The sequence below is a fragment of the Lepidochelys olivacea genome, assembly GCF_965140295.1.
Source record: "Lepidochelys olivacea isolate rLepOli2 genome assembly, chromosome: 15".
NCBI classification, from domain to species: domain Eukaryota; kingdom Metazoa; phylum Chordata; order Testudines; family Cheloniidae; genus Lepidochelys; species Lepidochelys olivacea.
In genome coordinates, this window is record NC_140425.1 from 27,429,445 (window position 1) to 27,449,212 (window position 19,768).

Consider the following 19,768-nt stretch of genomic DNA (forward strand, 5'->3'; position numbering starts at 1 on the left):
CCATAAGGCAATGTGAGAGCAGCTTGCGGGGAACTGAAGGCTTGAGTTTGATGAAATAAAGTTGGGTTCTATAATTTTCTTTCCTCCTTTTTGTCCAGGTTTGGAGCATCCAAGAACATCTATTCCAGTCAGAGCTGGGACTTCTGCGACGAGGTGGGTCAGACGCTGGGGTGAGGCGTGTAACAGTGAAAGTGCCTCCAGGGGGGAAAGTTGCGTTTTTCTGTGCAGCATTCTATCCCAGATCCAGGTGCAAAGTGCAGTACGTGGGTTTTGTACAGGGGATTTCAGTGGTGCTTGGGGGGCAACAGGATCCTCTCCCGGCTCCGACCCAGGGGCAGAGGGCAGGAGACCCAGGTGCACTATGGTAGCAACTGGTGCTCTGCACATCCTCTTATGGGAGATCTTGACTAATGGCTCTGCGAAGTTGACCATGCATGCAGTCTTCCTCCTCTCCACAATGGGCAGAGGGTGAGGAGTCCCAGCTGGTGACCTATCCATAAACTCTCCTACCACAAAATGGAGTCCCGCCGGCTACACATGGTTCTAGATGGCCCCAAGCATAGTTACTATTTATTTATTTCAAAAGCCGTATGCAGCATCATTCATTCATGTGGTGCTTTGCACACCCTGCTAAAGTCTCCCTCCCTGCCCTCAAGTCCTTTCAGTCTACAGGGAGGATTTCTCCCTAAAATTGACACTTCTCACTGTTGTCAAGCAATGTGGGTCTCAGGTTCATCTAATTTCATCCTGCAAATTTACCATTTTCCTTCAGACTCCCTCACTTCAATTCTGATCTGATTTTGGCAGCCACTGTCTCATGAACTGCTGGAATTCAATGCCTTAAGCCATTTGAAAGCACACCTGAGATATGGGCATTAAATTTGTCCCTCCACACCACTTTTGGGGCAACGGCACTTTTTACAGTGCTGGTTCACTGCTGAATATAGCCAATCTTGGAGCTCAGACCAGTGTGATCTTTACCCTCTGAAAGCTGTGAAATGATTTTTGTTGTATTAAACCTTGTTGTTCAACTGATTTTTTTTTAAATATTGTTGTTCGACTGATGCAAGTGTCTGCTCTTTGCAGGTGAGCCGGTGTTTATGTGAGCGCTGGAATATCTCCCAGACGCTGACCCCTGCCGATCCTGCCCATTGCCCCGGCCTGGACAACTGCACCAATGAGTTGCTCAAATCCTCCATCCGAAATGTGGTGAATGAGAAGCCAAGCGAGTGGGATGACTATCTCGACCCGATTCTCTTTGACTTCCGCACATCTGTCAGCTCCGTCACTAAATACACCCCGTTCTTCCTGATGTTTAACAGATATGTCTGTCTTTCGTCGGAGGTAACTTTTCGAGAAAGAAAAGCCAATGCAGATGTTCTCTCTTAATGCAAATAAAAACCGTTGGGTCTCGTCCATGCCTTTCAGGTTGAGTTTGTCAAGGACTCTAAAGAGCAGGGTGCTGCTCCCGGTAAAGTGGATGGCCTTCCACCATTCACCGCGGCTGTTCAGGAGCAGCAGAATGCAGTGAAAGAGATTGTAAGTCACATTGCGCTTTGGAATCCTCTGAGTGGAGTGGAGAATTTGCCACACAAGGGGGTGAGGGGGAAGAAGGGACTGTCCATGCACCAGGGTTGGCATCATTCGATATGTCTGCTCGTTGACCAGCATGAGCACAGGAGGGATGTTGCAGCATGGCACCAAGGTGGAAGCTGAATAAGGAGACTCCTCCAGGGCCCCATCTTGTGAAGTGCTGAGCACCCTCAAGCCCCACTGAAATCAGTGGGGCTTGTGGATGCTCAGGAGCTATGGCTGGGCCTGGCCAGTGCGCTGGCTCACATCTGTGATATCAGGATAATGCGTATTGCCTGGAGTAGCACAGGGAATCCTTTGGTGGTGTGTCAAAGGGTCGCATGGGAAGCCTGATGTCAGGGGAAGGTTTTGGAGGCGTGCAGAAGCCACCCCGCATTCACCCCACAGGGGCAGCTCTTGCAGTTCTAGTCGCAACCTGACGCATGAGGGTCACAGTCCTGCTCAGGTTTGGCTCAGCTGTTGTTCTGCTGACCTAATGATGGGGACCAGCCAGATCTGAGTGGGTGGCGTTGGGCCCCTGTGCACCAAGTTGCAAAGCCCCCGGTCAGAGCAACTGGCCCAAAGCTGAGCAGTGCTGCGACCCCGGAGGTCACACTGCCTGGAGTGGGGAGCTAAGCCCAGCCAGTGCCATGGGACAGGAGTCCCAGGAGCCGCTGCTATGGTATGCATGGTATACTTATCTAGTGCTTATTATGTTAATGTGAACCTTGTATAGCATGGGTAAGAAATAGTTAGGAAGCCAGATATTTTTTGCACTGAAGCTATTTACTGAGTATTGACAGACCATTAAGCTTTACAGATGGGTCCGAAGTCCCAAAAGGCTGAGAACCACTGGCCTAGTGGATCGAGCACTAGACTGGGACTCGGGAGAGCTAGGTTTGGTTCCTAGCTCTGCTACTGACCTGCTGGGTGACCTTGAGCTAGTCACTTCACCTCTCTGTGCCTCAGTTTTTCTCTCTCTCTAAAAGGGGTATAATGCTATTGACCTCTTCTGTAAAGGACTGTGAGATCTATGGATGCATAGTGCAATGTAAGAGCTGGGTGGTATTGTTATTTGAATTGGTCGACTTGGTAAGACTGTCTTTTTTCTTATTCCAATAGGATTTTGATTCTCTTTATTCTCTAGTAATTGTAGTAAAATCTAGTGTGACGAGATGAGGGCTGAGAGCCTGGATCTCTGGGCTCTACACCTGACTTTGCCAGGTAGTGTGACCTTGGGGGAGTTATTGAATGGCTCTGTGACCCAGCTTCCCCCTTCTGTAAAATAATGATAACAGTTTGGTTATGTGTTGTGAAGCAGGGCAAGTTCTAACAGCCAGACTTAGGGGATGAGTAAGCTTCACACTGGTAAGTGACTCCATCTGAGTCTAAACTCACCCTCCGATGGGCTGGAAGAGAGGGATATAGCAAGGAAAGCAACCAACAGGAAAGTGTAAGGAAGAGTCCGTTATAATACCCACCCCTCCCCCAGCATGGAAACTATACCAACTTAGACCCCCTTATACCTAGTTACAGACCTGTAATTCACACCCCAGCAGCATCCCCATGGACTACAGCCCTGCAACTCACTGGCTTTTTGCTGGAATGCCTTGTTCTAGGTCAGCGTAGGTGAGAGAATTGGCATATGCTGACATATGAACTTAAAGCAAACTGCTTGCACGTGAGAGAAGAGAGGTTTTAATTAACCGGCGCCGCAGAAACCCCCCATTAACTGACGTGATCCCCTTTGCAGGTGATAGCCAATGTGGCCGCAGCTTACAAGCGGGAGCAGAAGAGCGTGAAAAGAAAAACGAGGAGCCTGCCGTCTCTCGCCTTTAAAGTGGAAGAGGGCGTGTTCGGTGGCAACACAAATGCATCCCTGAAGAAGCTGAAGAAGAGCCAGTTTATGGCATTTCAAATTGAGACTGTGCTGACGCCCGAGCAGAGTATATCCGGGGTGAAGAAAACCAGCTAAACTCCGGGGTCTAACTCCGTGACATCCTGCTGTTGTCTTGGTAACCTTAGCATGAAGTGTTCTCGTAAGATACCTGTGTGGAAGATGAATGCTCAGACCTAGGTAGCTCTGTGGGAAGGGATGGTTAACATTAAGATCAGGTGTGTCTGAGCATCTATATGGCCCCCCAGCTGTCGTGCCAGAGCCCCTCCTGGATTTTTCCATACCACATCCCAGAGAGGTGTCGTTATTCCCACTTGACAGACAGGGCACAGAAGCAAAAAGCGTTGAAGTGACTGGCCAAAAGCCCCACAGTGAGCGTGATTAGGATTGCTCTCACGTTGATGTAAATCAGGAATAACGCCATTACATTTTATGGGGGTAAATGAGAGGAGACTCAGAGCCACTGGGCTGTGGCAGAGTTGGAAATTTAACCCAGATCTCCTGAATCCCAGGCCATTGCCTTCGCCTGAAAATCGTCCCTCCTACCATCAGCCTAGATCGTTGTTGCACCCGGTCCGTGTGTGTCCCTTTGGATGTGTAAATAGCCTGAAATCTACACATTCATCTTGGAGGGGTAAAACCCAGAAAATGAGAAGGGTTTTTCTCTGATTGTCTAGGCAGAGGGAGACTTGACCTTGTGGTCTTAGCTTTCACATCCTACTCTTCTCTAAAACAGAATGAATTCTAGGAGTCCTATGCAGTCAGTTCCCATATTGTCTGGGGTTATACAGTATAGCATGCAAGTCCAGGAAGTGCTGGGCAATGCTGACCACTGCACTTGTGACAATAAACAGCCTAGGTGTTAATATTGTTTTGTATATAAAGTAACTGCGTCCGAGCCCTGTGATAAGGCATATACAGGGGAAGAGATTACAACAGTCTCATAGTTCTGAGATATGTGGGCTATTCCGATTTTGAAAGGAAATATTTATGTCAGTTCTTGGACTTCTTGAAACTAGGTCCCTCACAACTCTCACCTAGGGTTAGGGGTTTAATTGAAAATCCTCGTGAGCTGATTCACTGTTTAAATCTAACTCCTATTTTGTATTTTCCTGTTGCTGGAAGCTAAGGAAGCACTGTAAAGAATAAAGCATTTGGACATTTTTTGTAGATGATAACTTCTTTAATTTGTGTACCTTCCGGGCTGCCTGTGTGGTGGTCTGGAGTAAATTTAGATCAGACTTTTGTTGCTGGACCGGAAGAGGGGCGTGTGCAGCTGGCTAGTGAACTTCTCTCTTCTCTGTAACACTGCCCAAGTCGCCCAGGAGAAGGCGAGATGTGCATGGGAGAACAGGGCTCATTCCAGTCTTGACCTGCTGTGTAACTCTGCCAGGGCAACGTGCATGTTTGTTACACCTGTTTTCTCTACACTCCTAGTTTAACTCATTTTGCCTCTTTACAACAAGATCATCCCTGGATCCTACCGTGGCAGGGAAAGCAGATTGATTTCACGATGGACAAAGCAATCTGAACTTTCCCTTTGGGCCAGCTGCAGAAACATTTTCACCCCATGAAAAGGACATATAAAAATGGGGAGTGAAGGAAGCTTTCACTGGAGGATAAACACCAAGGTGAGGCCTTTTTGACCGGGGAGCCGCAGGCCCCAAGAGCTTGAAACAAGAGGAGTGCAGCCATGAGTTCTTCCTTCTCTCCTACTCTCTGCCACGGGGGAGTGGGTGCTGTTTCCGCACCCTCTGCCCTTGCTCCTGAAAGGAAGATTGGAGAGGGCTGTGAGTTGCCAGGTCGGCACAGAGGCACAGAAGGGTGGTTGGGGGTAGGGAGGTTGGTACAAAGGCCCTGAACACGGCATAGGTGCTTGCGTTGATTATGACCACGGCCTGCTGCTCTGCTTCGCATTTCACTTTAAATCAGCATCACCATTTCGTTCGTTCAGCCTAAAAGGAACAGAGTCTGGACAACACTAGGGCCCTGGCAGCTGAACCCAGGCACCTCCTTAAGCAGGAAGCTGGAAGGCCCTGGCTAGTGCAGGGTTAAAATTCAAGGGACGTAGCAGGAGGTCCCCAGCATTGATCCCCAGCCCTGCACCCTGTGTTTACAGCTCCAGCCAAGCTTGGCAGCTGTGGATCCCCAGGGGCACATTACCCTCACCCTGCCCATCCACCCCTGCGCAGGGCTGGAGGCTGCAGCCAAGGGCTATGGCAGCAGGGTCCCCTGTTTAGCACCCCGTAGTGCAAACTGCAGTGTTGCCAACCCTCCAGGATTGTCCTGGAGTCTCCAGGAATTAAAGAGTGTCATGTGATGAAACCTCCAGGAACACGTCCAACCTAAACTGGCAACCCTAGTGCAAAGCCCTGTGTGGGGCAGAGGGGGGGCAGCCAGGACGGGTAGGGCCAGGAGCCCACCAGGACTAGGCGGACGCATTTGCACAAGCCCCAGCTTGCAGCCCCGGCTCCTCCTGCGCTCAAGCAGCCGGTGCAAGCCAGGGGCCAGGGCAGGGTCCCTCCCCAAGGGCCCCAGATGCTCTAAGGTCAGGCCAGGCACGTGGCTGCAACCTGGGTGCGGTGCCTCCCTTCCAGACCCCACCCTAGGACAACGACCAGCCCTCCCCCCCCCCGGCTGCAGAGGTGGGAGGGTCCTGATGATGTCACGCGGACAGGCTCCTCCCACTTCCGACCTTGTCCTGCAGGTCTGCGGGCCGGGCGGCTCCGCAAGGATCCCAGCCAGGTAAGAGCCGCCGGGGCCCCGGGGGCAGCACGCGGCGCTGCAGCCTCCCGGGTCTGGGACTCTGCCTGCAGGGGCAGCTCGCTGTACCTGCCCCAAGGGGTGGGGGGGGGTGGCTGAGTTTGGGGCTCCCCCTCCCCCGGCTGCAAGAGGCTCAGAGTCTCGCTGCCGATTGCTGCAGGATGACGGTGTGTTTGGAAAGGTCAGACCAGGCGGGCATCTGCGGGGCACCTGGAGCATGCACTTAATTCCCTTTGCTCCAGGGCAACTGGGGACTTGACTCTGCCTGCGTCTGCTGGCGCAGATCGGAGCTCGGACGCCCTGGCCGCTGTCAGAATGAGCGGGTGGGAGGGTATCCCTGGGTCTGATCCTGCCCTCCTTTAATATGGTGCAAATCAGGTGCAACTCGAGTCCGGGTCAGGAGCCAGATCAGAATCGGGCCCCTTGTGCTTTCCCGTTTGCAATAAGTGCTGTGCATTGTGTAGCTTGTCAATTGGATTTATTTGGTCTGGTCCCCCTTCAGACACACCCCCTTTTCTCTCCCCCACGTTAACATTGCAACAAAACAATACAGGTAGACACCCGGCTCTGAGTTCACAGCATGGTGCTATAGTCATTATGGGCCACAGTGTGGTATTTCAAAGGTTCATTTTTCTTCCTACAAATCTTCCAGTGAGTCTGTCGTTAGGGAGTATAAAGGGAGTAACAGCAACGATGACAGGTTTCAGAGTAACAGCCATGTTAGTCTGTATCTGCAAAAAGAAAAGGAGGACTTGTGGCACCTTGGAGACTAACAAATTTATTTGAGCATAAGCTTTCGTGAGCGATAGCTCACTTTAATGACACCAGTACATTTAATTTCACATTTAGATAGTCTTCTACAACATTTTCTATAACTGTGAAATAACTTTATTAATGGAACATGAACTAGAATTATGATACTAAGCACCATTCTGGCTCTAGCCAAAACAAAATTCTGCAGAGGGCTCATTATAAAAATCTAGTTTAAAACGAAAGTTTGTTGATCACATAAAGAGTAACATAACTTATATTCCTTTCATTACAGTAACATCATAACAGTAGAGTTCCAAAACTGATGTGCAAGTCAAGACTGTTTTATTGAGACCTGTTTAATGTGGCATATCAAGCAATTCATTTGTTACAATTGTTTTCCTCTTTTGATTTGGCTAAGCAAGGTCAAATAGACTGTAATTGGTTTCTAATTTCTATCACTTTAGCCAAAAGGCAAATGCCTTTTCCCTAATCTGCTATATATTCTCTTTTCTTTGAGTCTGATGAGACAGGGCACTTGTTAGAAATCATATTTATAAAACTCTGCATCACCTGGAGTTTGTATGTGGCCAAAGGAATGGATGAGGGGATATGAAGGTTTTTAGCCTTAGGATTTGTCGCTGATTTGAAACAAGCACGGACTGTCACCAAAAGTCCTTATATCTGGATGGTTGTTCTAGTGCGGGGATAAGCAACCTTTGGAACGCGGCCCGTCGGGGAAATCCGCTGGCAGGCCGGGATGGTTTGTTTACCTGCAGCGTCCGCAGGTTTAGCCGATCGCAGCTCCCACTGGCTGCGGTTCACCGTCCCAGACCAATGGGGGCCGCGGGAGGGGCGGCCAGCACATCCCTTAGCCCACGCCGTTTCCCGCAGCTCCAATTGGCCTGGGACGGCAAACCGTAGCCAGTGGGAGCTGTGATCAGCCAAACCTGCGGACCCTGCTGGTAAACAAACCATCCCGGCCCGCCAGCGGATTTCCCTGGCGGGCCGTGTGCCAAAGGCTGCGGATCCCTGTTCTAGTGTCCCGTAGGAAATGAGATTGTGGGTCTCAGTCCAATTCCTCTAATTGTGAGGTGTCCTCATTACAGCTGGCACTAACTGGCACCCCTGAGGACACTCTCAACAGAAAGGCCGAGTGGCGCATGGAACCTGAATCCCCCCCATCCCCACCCCGCAGGGCTGGAGCACATTGGTGGAGCAGTGGGGAGGAGTTTGCATAGCTGCTGGATGGAGGCGCTGTCAATCCAACATCCTTGACAAGCACTGCAATTTGCTTGTTTTTGTTTTTTTTTTTAAACTGTCTCAGCGTAATAGGTGGTTTTAATGCACAGAAGCTGGGAAATCCACGGTAGTAGAGCCTCCAATGCAACTAACATCTAGGAGGGGGTGGGCAAACTTTTTTTTGGCCCAAGGGCCACATTGGGGGTGCAAAACTGTATGGAGGGCCGGGTAGGGAACGCTGTGCCTCCCCAAAGAGCCTGGGTCCCGCCCCCTCCCACTTCCCGCCCCCCTCAGAACCTCTGACCCATCCAATGCTCCTTGTCCCCTGACCACCCCCATCCAACCCCCCCTTCTCCCTGTCCCCTGACTGCCCCGACCCCTGTCCCTGCCCCCAGACAGGCCCCCCCCATGACTCCCACACCTGTCCAACCTGCCCTGCTCCCTGTCCCCTCACTGCCCCGACCCTATCCACACCCACACCCAGAGAGGCCCCCCGCGACTCCCACGCCTATCCAAACCCCCCGTCCCCTGACTGCCCCCCCCAGAACCTCTGCCCCATCCAACCACTCCCTGTCCCCTGACTGCCCCCCGGGACCCCTTGCCCCTTATCCAAATCCCCCCTCCCCCCAAGCTGCTCAGAGCAGCAGAGCCCCACCGCCCAGCCAAAGCCCGCCACGCTGCCCGGCAGGATGGTCCCGCAGGCCATAGTTTGCCCACCTCTGCTCTAGGAGGATCTGGACATTCAGTCACTTTTGTTTATTTGAAATAGTATTTAAACTATCAAGGTTCCAACTACTGGAGCTGCACCCGGTACCTGTTACACAGGGAGTCCAGATACTATTGGATGCCATAGATAACATGTCAGTCCAGTTCTATTCTGGAAGGTTATTTGGGACACAGGAGAGTCTGTGGCTGAGTTCCTAGTTAGAATCTTTAGTTTTGATTGGAGTGTCTGATGCCCTTTCTCCACTGGGTCCCAATCCTGCCATGAAACAGCCACTCCAGCCCTGCTGCTGGACGCTTATGTCCTCAAGTTTTCACACACAGACCTTCATCCGCTTGTTTTCTTCTCCTTTGCTTGCCCTTGGTGCTGTCTTCTGTAGGAAGCCCTGCTGCAATTTGGGGTATAATGCAGATTTTAATGGTGGTGGAAAGACAAACAGCATTTACTGCTTTGCCCAGGAAAATAGAAGGAACATTTGTAAAGGAACTAGAAACCCTCCATTCTCCAGGGTTCACGCGTGTTGCAAGGTTGGCCTAACCTAAGTGTCTCTATTGGGCTCCCTTTGAATTCCAGATCCTCCTCACTGGGGGTGGGGTGTGCTGGGGAGAGGTTTTGGATGGGTTCCAGCCTGAGAGGCTGATGATGCCAAGCTTGTGACAAAGGCCTTTGCCCTGGGGAGCTGAGCCAGGGAGATGGCCAGGATTGGAGAGAGCTGTAGGGGTCCTGAGACCAGCTAGCACCAAAAAGGGGCAAAGCCCAAACAGAGCAAGAGACCAATTAAGTGGAGCTGGTGCTGGGGTTACTCAGCTGTCAATGTCTGGGGGGGTTCAGAGCACTTCCCTGCAGATGGGGATCTGGCACCGGGGTATTTGGAAGTTGTTCTGCTCGTCCCAGCTCTTGCTGGTTGGATCGTTAGCGGTTCCTACAGGAACAGACCCTGGCAGCGGGCATGGGTCACTGCATGTGTAGTGGACAGCAATCTACAGATCGAATAAGTTAGGGGGAGATTTTCAAAGGCACAAAGGGCAGTTAGGTGCCCAACTCCCACTCACTGCCCCAGGAAGTTGGGTGCTTAATTCTCCCTTGTGCCTTTGAGAAAAATGCCCCCCTCAGTGCTTGTCTACCCAAGAAAATTGACCAACACAGCTAAAGCGGAGTAAGTGTTATTCCGGTCATTCATAACTATTCTGCTATAGCTTTGCCGATCAATTTCCACGGCTAGACAAGCTATTAGAGAATTATTTTCTGAATAATAGATGAAGATGATAACCATGAGGTTGGCTGAGGCCTCTAGTACAAAGGCCCTGTCTGTTCCAAATGGGCATCAAAGGTCACAGGCACCTTTCATTAGAGGAAAGGTTTCCCCCAGCCTCTTTGGAACACAGAAGGGACCGCATTTCTGTGACCCCTGCAAGAGCTGCATAGGAGAAGGTTCTCACACAAATAATGCTTTCAGTGGTCTCAGTCAAGTCACTGATTACTCTAACCCAGGGCATGGCCATGCTACCTCTTGTGAGGCTCCTTATTCTACCCACCTGGTAAACAGCATTTACTCTTCATTATTTATTTGTGTTCTAGCCTCCACAGACCCCAATGGTGACCAGGGCCCCGTTGTGCTAGGCATGATACAAACACGTGGGAGGACATGTGCAATTTGAAATTCCTCATCTGCTGGTTGGTGATTGATCATTCCTGTTCTCTCCCTCGCACAGTGTTAGCTCTGGGCGCAGACTGGTGCAGAGCCTGCATTAGGATCAGGTAGGCACAAATTGGAGCTAGTTCTCTTGAGCCGAGGACTCCAATGGTGGTTAAGCTAGAAAGCCATTACGGTGCTTTTCCTGCAGATCCAGTAGGCGGAGCCAGATGGTTAATGAGAGATGGTTAGCACGGGCCAGAATTTCAAAAGAGCGGCGCTCCTATTTAGGCCCCTAATGAATGTTCTCTTTGAAATTCTGGCTATTGATTTAGGTGCCTACATGGGAGCTGTTGGATGCTGAGCTCTCCTGAAAATCGGACCCTGAATGTTTATTTTTGTGCAACAGCATGAGCCAATCCGTGTCTTTGGATCAATCGACTGCATCGGCACGAACAGGACCCGGGGAAAGAGCAGTGGTGCACATTTGTGCGGTGAGATTTTAATAACGGACCCCGCATTCTTTGGAGTCCAATCAACTGAGTAATACACCCCTGAAGTGGCTGGTGCTGGTTAAATTAAAGGTGTTAAATTAAAGGTGTTAAATTAAACATGGCACCCTGTGCTTGGATAAATACACATTTTAAGACAGAGTATCCCCAACACCTACTTCTTGTTAATATCGCTCTGGCTTTGGGTTTCTCATTGCCCAGTCTTGGGGGAGAAGCCTCATTCTTCGATCTTACGCCCCATTTTGTATTACACAGCAGGGGAAAGTAATCTAATCTTCTTTCTAGTGTTTTTGAGACTGTGGAGTGTGTTCTTTATGGACAGTGGTGATTGAAACTGCCTGCTCTCTTGACTGTTTGAAATCCAGTATTTCAGGCATTTGATTGCCTATTTTATTCCTTTGGAAAAAGGGTGAGAGAGGACTGGTTTGCCACCGTAGGATCGGTATTTTCAATAGAAAAGCTCCAACAGAAACTTCAAGGGTTTTGAAATTTGTTGCCTAAAAATGAATTTCATCTTAGCCTGGAAGGAATTGGGATTTAGCAACATTTTAGGCCACTTTTTAGGTTTTAGACTGAAAAGTAAACATAGGGTTTGTGGCTCTTGAGACATTAGGTATTTTTGTTCTGTTGCTCCAGACTCCAAAGATTTTATGAACAGGCAACCTTAATAGTAGATGGTGCTTAATAGCCACAACTTTCCTTCATCTCCAAACTTTCCTCAGAAAGGTACTGAGCTAATTCAGACCTAAACCAAGCTTGACCTCCAGGGGCCAGGTCGCACACGCACTGGAGCGCTGAGAATGAAGCTGTCCTATTGGTCCTGGTCTCCAACTGCTAGGGAAGGACCGGTTCTGTCCCAGTGCTCCATCTCCATAGTAACAGACGGAGGCGTTGAAGTGAGCAGGTTGTTACTTTATTTGCCCTTTGAATTTTGTAAAGCATTGGTATGGTTTATAATGAAAATAGTAAGGACCTCTGGGGTCAGGAACATGCTGGCATTTAATGAGGGACTGTGTTTACAGCCGGTGTATTAATTTAGATAGAGAATGAATGGGCCGAAGATGTTAATATAACACAGTCACTGTTCAACATCTGTTCTGAACTGTTCACTGTTCAATGTTAAACAGCATTAAACAAAGTTCGGGGTTCGGTATAGAGAGACCTCAGCCTGATTAACACCATGGCAAACATGCCATTACGTTTTTTAGCCTTTTATTAAAGATCTGGAAAAGCCGTTAAAGCATTTGAAATGTGAAGCATTCAGTAAGGCTTTCATTTTAACAACGTTGTTTGTTCCCTTTCCCTTTAGCTGGAGAGAGTTTTTAGAAGGAAAAGCCCCTCGCTTGACAGTCTCTTAGATGGTATCGAAGATGGTAAAAACTGGCCTTTTGGGAGAAAGAGAAGCAGTGAGTTGAGATGGGCTGATTGCTCTTAAAGTCCGATCCCATTTCATCCCAGGTGGTATCTGGGATTCAGCTGGAGCTGGCAGAAAGGAAGTCTTATTTGGGCCCCTCTTCTTTGCCCATTCCAGTCAGGACATCTCTCGGGATCAAGGCCAACAAGGACTGGGGTTCCAGGACATGGTGAGGGTGGCAGCCATGACGGTAAAGCTCACTCCAGTAGACACCGTCTGTTCTTCTCTATTCCCCCCCTTCCCTCTAAGTCTCTTTCTTGAAGGACCCCCAGAAGGAGTGGTGGGTGGAGTAGCCCAGCCCTTCATTATTTTGTCTACCAATTAGGTCTAATATTGGATATCCCAGTCTTGGCTCATTAATTTTTGGTTCCACATCTTCTGTCTTTACCAAGCATGATTTCAGTGGCATCACTGGATTCTATCAACATGGCCTTTTTGTTTAGACTAATTCAATCTTTTTGTCTCCCTTTCATACCTCTTTCCATTAACATTTGTTGTTATAAGTTACTGTGACATTTGATGACCTTTCACGTACTTTTCGTAGCTGAGCTCACAATTAGGATAAATTTGCAGGCCCGATGATCAGAACAGAGCACATGGCTTTCAGCATCACCAGCTATTCCTTGAAGGCGCTAATGTAGGTCCAGGCTTTAGGTTTTCTTTCTCTTGAAAGATTGCATTTGAACTCTTTTTTGACTAGTTCATTTGCTGTCTGTGAAAACTTAGTTTTGTCAGGATCTGACGGTTTTTGCAACCCGAACAGACAACAGGTTGGGGTCGTGCAGGACACTTGGAATGAAACTGATGTGGGGAGCAGAGGGACACCAGAACTAACCGGTTTATTTTCGTTGAGAAGTGCCAGGAGTAAACACAGCATCAGTAGTGTAGAGTAAAATAGACTTTTCGGGTGCTGCCTGGTTTGAATCTAATGTACTATTAGCAACCAAGGGAAGGAAATATTTTTGGCCTGAGTGTCCACCTGTAAATGTGGATAATGTTCCAGACCCTCCTTTGGAAAGCAGGTGTGAGATAAAAAGCGTCAGAGAAGAGCTCGGTATTATTTATTCTTCTACTCGCCAGGAAATGCCCTGCTCATGGCTTAAATAGTCCACTGGGCTGCTGGCGCCCTCGGGCAGGTTTTCTACCTTTGCTTTTGTTGGCTGCTGCGTTCCCGCTCGGACACACCTTACGCTTTCACACTGCCCTGGACAATAACCAGCCCTGGTGGCGCAAGCTGTCCCTTCAGTGTCTAGAAACTGGGGTCCATTCATCTGTCTGATTTCTAGCCTCTGCCACCCACTTCTGTCTCTTGCAGCAAATCCCCTCTTGAATCATATTAAAGAGCTCTTTTCGTGTTGGCACAAAGAACCGGCCCCCTCTCTCTCTTGCTGGCTCACAGTGGGGAGCTCGCAGCAGAGGCGTGGGGGAACGCTTCCTGTCGCACACCCACCATGTCTTTGGAGAGCTGAGGGTCACCTGGGTCTTAACTGCGGCCACTCTGGCTTCAGGGACCTGATCCATCCAACAAACATGAATAAATATAGGTTCTGGGGGTAGGGATGGTGCATGTCAACTTGGAGCCTGTCCATCTTGATGGTTTCCTTTTACCACACAGTGCTCCTATGGAGGAAACGGAGAGGCATTGCAGAGACATTTCAAAACAATTTGTTTGACAACATGTTCTGGGGACCTCCTGGAACCTATTGTTAACACCGTGGTGCTGAGAATTGGGCTGGTCTGGCATTGAAGAGAGTAGCTGAAAACACACCGTGATGCGACCTGTAGCCTAGAAATAATTCTCGGCCCTAAAAATTGGAACAATGGGGTCAGCCTGAAAAGCAGGATCAAACTCAGGCCTGCATGAAGGCATGTTGTACAGCTGTGGGCTCCCCTTCTGCCAGCACCTTGGGGTATCCTGATCTGGGAGGGGATGGCAGGGAATTGGCCTCTGGGAAAACCAGAGCTCTCACATGAAACTAAACCACAGTGCTCCATAGCTCTTGGTCCCCCTCTCTGCCATTTCATAAAGGTCACTAATATTCTTGTGTTGTTCCTTTCCACATCCCAGGAAGGACTAACATGGAAGCTTTTACCTTGAACTAGGAGTTGCTCTACCTCAAACTGCAATCTACCTCGCCCCAGGGTCAGCTGAAGATGAGAGTCTGGAAGGCTGTGGCTGCCACGCTAGCGTTCGCCGGCGTGGACGTGCTGGTGACCACGCTGCTGTACGCGTACAGCCATAGCGGCAAGGACATTGTCCAGGATCTGAAGCACTTCAACGTCTTTAATTCCATGTTGGACGTGTGGGGGGCATGTCTGTACAGGAGCTGCTTGCTGCTTGGTGCTGCCATTGGGGTTTCCAAGAACTCGACCTCTGGCCCCAAGCGCCTGAAAGCATCCCAGACCTTCATCACCTCGGTCTGCCTGCTGGTGGGCATTTATGCCCTGGTCAAACTGCTGCTCTACTCGGAGGTCAGGAAGATCATTAGGGACCCCTGGTTTTGGAGTTTGTTTGCATGGACGTATGTGTCGCTGGCTGCAACTTTCTGCCTGTGGCAGCTGCTGTCTTCCGTGACGTCCTCCAGAGAGGCCTTGGGGGTCAGTTCAGAGTCCCAGGCGGAAGCAGAGGAGATATGTGACCCCAGCCCTGTTCCTGCGTCAGGAGCCACTATCCATAAGCTGCTGTCTTACACCAAACCAGATGCTCTCTTCCTCGGAATAGCCACTTTCTTCCTCCTGGTTGCTGCTTTGGGTGGGTGAACAGAGTTTAAAGGGACATTGCCAAGATCAAAATTCCATATTTTCTATTAATATCAGTTCTATAAAAATCAGACCTGTTCACCCTGATGAAATCTAAATATTTGGCTTAAACAACCTTTTCATCTTGGTCTCATGCCTAGATTATCAAGGCCAGAAACACCTTCAAAGATATTACTGTTCCCAGAAACCAGTTAAACTCCACTGCTAACTTTTGCTTTACCCAATAGCTCTGTGTTTGAAACGCTGTCTCTTGTTCTAATCCACCTTCTCTTATGCTTCTGCCATACAGGGGAAACATTCCTTCCTTATTACACTGGCTTGGCGATTGATGGCATAGTCATCCAAAAAAGCATGGATCAGTTTTCCACTGCAGTGGTGATTATGTCGCTTCTTGCTATAGGAAGGTAACTGCAATAGACAGAGAGATTATTTGTGCCTCAGTTATAAGAAGTTTATTATGTTGAGGTTTAAACCTTCTTCCATAGTATTGTCCTGAACTGGCTAGTGTTTATATGTACCTCTGCTCGATGGATTAGGAACTGCTCAGCTGTGTGTTGCAGGTGGGAAGCTGCTAACAGCAGTTCTCCTTTATCTCAGGTGGCGGGGATGTGTCCTTGTGGACCCATAAGATGTAGGTCATCCCTGCTCTTGCTGCGCAGTTGTGAGTGCCCACAGTGTGGCAGCAGAATGACAACTGTGAAGCCTTAGATGGCCATGACTTTGTTACAATATTTACAGACTCAAGAGGGAGTAGGGAAAGAAACATCTTAAACACTTGGTTTAGTTTTATCTTTCAAACATCCTTGCAGAGGACGAGGAGATTCAGAGGCAAGGCTTTAGCCCATCCCTGACTCTTCCCTGGTGGCAGCTGCACAAAATAGGCAGTTGCAGTTTTCAGAGGGACCAGATGTCATGCCAATGTGTAGGTTAGTTTTGGTTAACACAGCTTTGCGGCCCTAAGTCACTTGGAGTTCAGAGGTGAATGAGCCCCGGATTGAATGGCCATGTGCATCCCTGCTTGCCAGTAGAAATGACATGGAGTTTTTCATGGTTTCCATCTGAAACTGTGAAAGGGGCCAGGGCTCAACTGAAAGGTTTTTCGTTTTGTTTTTTGCTTTGTTTAAGATTAGTTTCTACCTGAACCAGGTTAAATCAGCCTGATTCTGGATTTTGTAACAAAAATTTCTCTTGTTTCTACTCCTGACACTTGGGTGTTGCCTAAAACAGGATGCACAGTGTTCATATACAGTGGAAGCGTTGTCTAGTACTGACAGCACACACCTGAGACTCTGCCATTGACTTGGCCATGCCACTTTCACACTTGTGTGTCAGTTTTCCCAATCTGTAAAGTGGGGATAATGAGATCCATCTCTGGGGTTGAGGGGTGTTGTCAGGCTAAATTAGTTGTCTCAGCAGCTCTTTGAGATCCTGGGATAAAAGGCACTGTCAGTACAAAGTGTTATCATTGGCCCCTGTTTCGATATATTTGTCTGGGGTGTGATGGGGCTTGTATGTTGTGCTAAGGAGTGGATTTTGTGCACACTGTTATATAACGTCTCTTATCTGCAATTAGCTCATTTGCCGCAGGTATCCGGGGTGGCGTTTTTACGCTCATATTTGCCAGGCTGAATATTCGACTCCGCAACTGCCTCTTCAAGTCGCTGGTCGCTCAGGAGACAAGTTTCTTTGATGAGAATCGCACAGGTTGGTATCTCTCCATCCATGAGATCAGTTCCTCTTTCAGCGGTCCAGCCTCATCCTCGCATGGTGATGGTCTCTGGGAGGCAAGTGTGCTTGGGACGCCACATTCCCTCGGTGTCTCAAGATATGAGAATACCATTTGAGTAAGTGATTGACCTGCAACACTAACGCGCTGATTTCCCAGTACCTACTAACAGTGTCTGTCAGATCACAGCCTAAGGGAAATCTGTATAAATCCTGCAATCTAAAGTGAACGGAGGTGCTTGGTTGCTCCTGCTGGAAATCAGAGTCCCCAGTTTATCCATATAATGGGTACAACATGGGCAGTGCAAGGGTCACATGAGTGATCAGTAGGGACAGAACCCAGGATCAGCAGCACCAATTCACAGGCCTCCACCATTTGAGATGAAGGAGCAACACCATTAGCTGGTATCAGTCTCTTACCCTCTGGACTAGCCAGCTGAAGGAGATACAACTCACTTAACCAGTGTGTTACCCAGACTTCCCTCTGACCACTCTACCCTACATGTGCCTCAACCCTGGCCTGGCAGAACCATGTCTAGGTGGGGAGAGGGGACTTCACAAGCTTTTCAGTCTTGATCTCTTAACTGGGAATGCCAGCAGGGCTCTCCAGCTGTGACTATGGTTCTATGTCAACTGTTGACTGGACTGAGCCCACTAGCTCGCTTCATGAAAGCCTCCAAATAGCTGTCAAAGGGTTAAAACTTTAGGTTGCTACTGACCTGAGCTGGATTAGAACTGTAGGTATGTTTAGCAGCTGGCACACATCCTACTTACACTTGTACCTAGCAATGTGCCTCGGCCCTGGCTTGCGGGATGTGAGGGTGGTTCTGTCGACATGGCCCATTCAGTACTTGGGCTCTGCTGAGATTGCCAGCAAGGATCCTGATTGTGGTAGTAGATTTTGTGGTGTTCTCACCTTGACTGAGACCTGCCAAACTCATTTCACGCCACCCACTGAACTGCCAGCGAGTGGTAACAGCTTCCAGTCACTCCTGACGTGGGTTGGATTTGAACTGGGAGCCTAGATCTGAAAGGTTCTATGACCCATCATGAATGGCTGCATCCCCTTAGCCCCTGATCTGTGTACATTTCATTCTTGCTTCCCCATGACCCTCCAGTTTGGCTCATGGCACGTGCAATCACTACCTGCCTGTGCTGGTATGGCGGTGGGGGCTGTGATTCCTGAAGCACTGATGGATCGGAGCTCTTCCCCACTCCCCTTTGCCTTGCAGGGGACGTCATCTCCCGGCTGACCTCAGACACAACGATTGTGAGCGACCTAGTTTCCCAGAACATTAACATCTTCCTGCGCAACGTAGTGAAGGCGACGGGCGTGATTGTCTTCATGTTCAGCCTTTCCTGGCAGCTCTCTCTGGTGACCTTCATGGGCTTCCCCATCATCATGCTGGTGTCTGACCTCTACGGGAAATATTACAAGGTAAGGCAGATTGTTTGCATCTTTAATTTAGGCCGAGTCCCTCTGTCTCCCTCACAAAGCAGGGCACTTCCGTGGGCCAAGTGACCTCTCAGAGCAAGGCTGGGATCTAGCTGTGGGCTGCTTCTCACGGAGATTGGGGGTGAGCGGCGAGTGAACCGTCTCCCCTCGAGTCCTGCTGCCATGGGAAGAGATCAGGCCAGCCTGTGAGTTGTGGTGGCAGCACAGGACCCAAACACTCCCTTGGTTTGCTTGTGCCTAAGGATGGCTCAGTGGCATTCAGGGAAGGATGCCGGATACATCACGGATGCTGTATATGAGCAGGGGAGGGTGCAATCTGTGCTGTTGTACTGCCCCCTGCTGGCTGTCCAGAGAGCAACGTTGGCTGTAGCTCTTGAGCACCCAGGGTGATTGTCTAGAATACTGTGGGTTCCAAGGTAAGTGGTGAGGATTTCTTTAGGGTACTGTTGCATCACAAGCTTTCCCCCGGCCAGTTCCCAATCTCTGGTCCCTGTTTCTCTCTCCTTTCCGCCTGAAGTGGCCAGTAATCCGTTCTGCAGGTCCGCCAAGACAGGGAGTGTGACCAGGCCAGCGGTCTCTCCCTTCATTTGCTGCTGACGTGGAAAGAGTGGGCTAGAACTAGCAGTTAATACAAATCCGCCACAATGAGCTTTAGCTGTTAACAGCCCCCTGATCCATCAGTCTAATTGCGGCTGGCCCTCACCCTCCACTTTCTGGAATGAGTCACTTTTGTAAGATTAAACAAACAGTATTTGCTCAGTATTCAAAAAGACCTTCTGTCTTGATGCTGGATTTCTCTGTTAGCCAATCTAATGGAGTTACAGGCTCTCTAGTAGCATGATCATGGGGATATCAAAGGAACGTGTTCTTTACGGGGAAAGGTGTCTGTCTGTCTAATTCGTTCTCTCCCCCCCCCCCCCCCGGTATGTGTGTGCAATACACAGTGCTATGTGACCTTTGCTTTCTCTATTCCTATCCCTCTTTAGTCCCAATGTGAGCTCTGTTAGTCTGTGGAATCCCCATTGCTTGGGACTTTTAGAAAAAGGACAAAACAACAGAAAATGTACAGCAGGGAGGAATCCTGCCCTGGTCCCCAAGGGCGGGGGGGCGGGGGGGCTGGGGTGATCTAATACATCTTCTCCTCTGAATCTACAGCTCTGCCAGCTCCATTGTCAGAACCTGTAATACCAGTTGGGGCCTGTGCGCACCTGGCAGAGTCTCATTGCTCACGAGGAGCCTCCCTCATATTGCACTGCTCTCTCTGAAGTGACATGCCCGCTCCTCCGTTGGGTGGAGCACGTGAATCCGTACAGCCCGTGG

At 49.5% G+C, this 19,768-nt stretch overlaps 1 protein-coding gene across 2 annotated transcripts in view; it reads left to right on the forward strand.

Annotated features, from left to right (window-relative positions):
- The first annotated feature begins 6,145 nt into the window (after positions 1-6,145).
- The window catches only part of ABCB9 (ATP binding cassette subfamily B member 9), a 34,120-nt gene continuing 20,497 nt past the window's right edge, over positions 6,146-19,768 (forward strand). Inside the window, exons 1-6 of one of the 2 annotated variants that reach the window (XM_084649530.1) lie at positions 10,536-10,706; positions 12,403-12,676; positions 14,576-15,259; positions 15,557-15,671; positions 16,841-16,971; positions 18,225-18,430. In XM_084649530.1, coding sequence (XP_084505656.1) covers positions 14,662-15,259; positions 15,557-15,671; positions 16,841-16,971; positions 18,225-18,430 — 1,050 coding nt within the window. In that variant the 5' untranslated portion in view covers positions 10,536-10,706; positions 12,403-12,676; positions 14,576-14,661. Of the gene's footprint in view, positions 6,215-10,535; positions 10,707-12,402; positions 12,677-14,575; positions 15,260-15,556; positions 15,672-16,840; positions 16,972-18,224; positions 18,431-19,768 lie in introns of those variants that run through there. The other variant, XM_084649531.1, reaches the window with a different exon arrangement.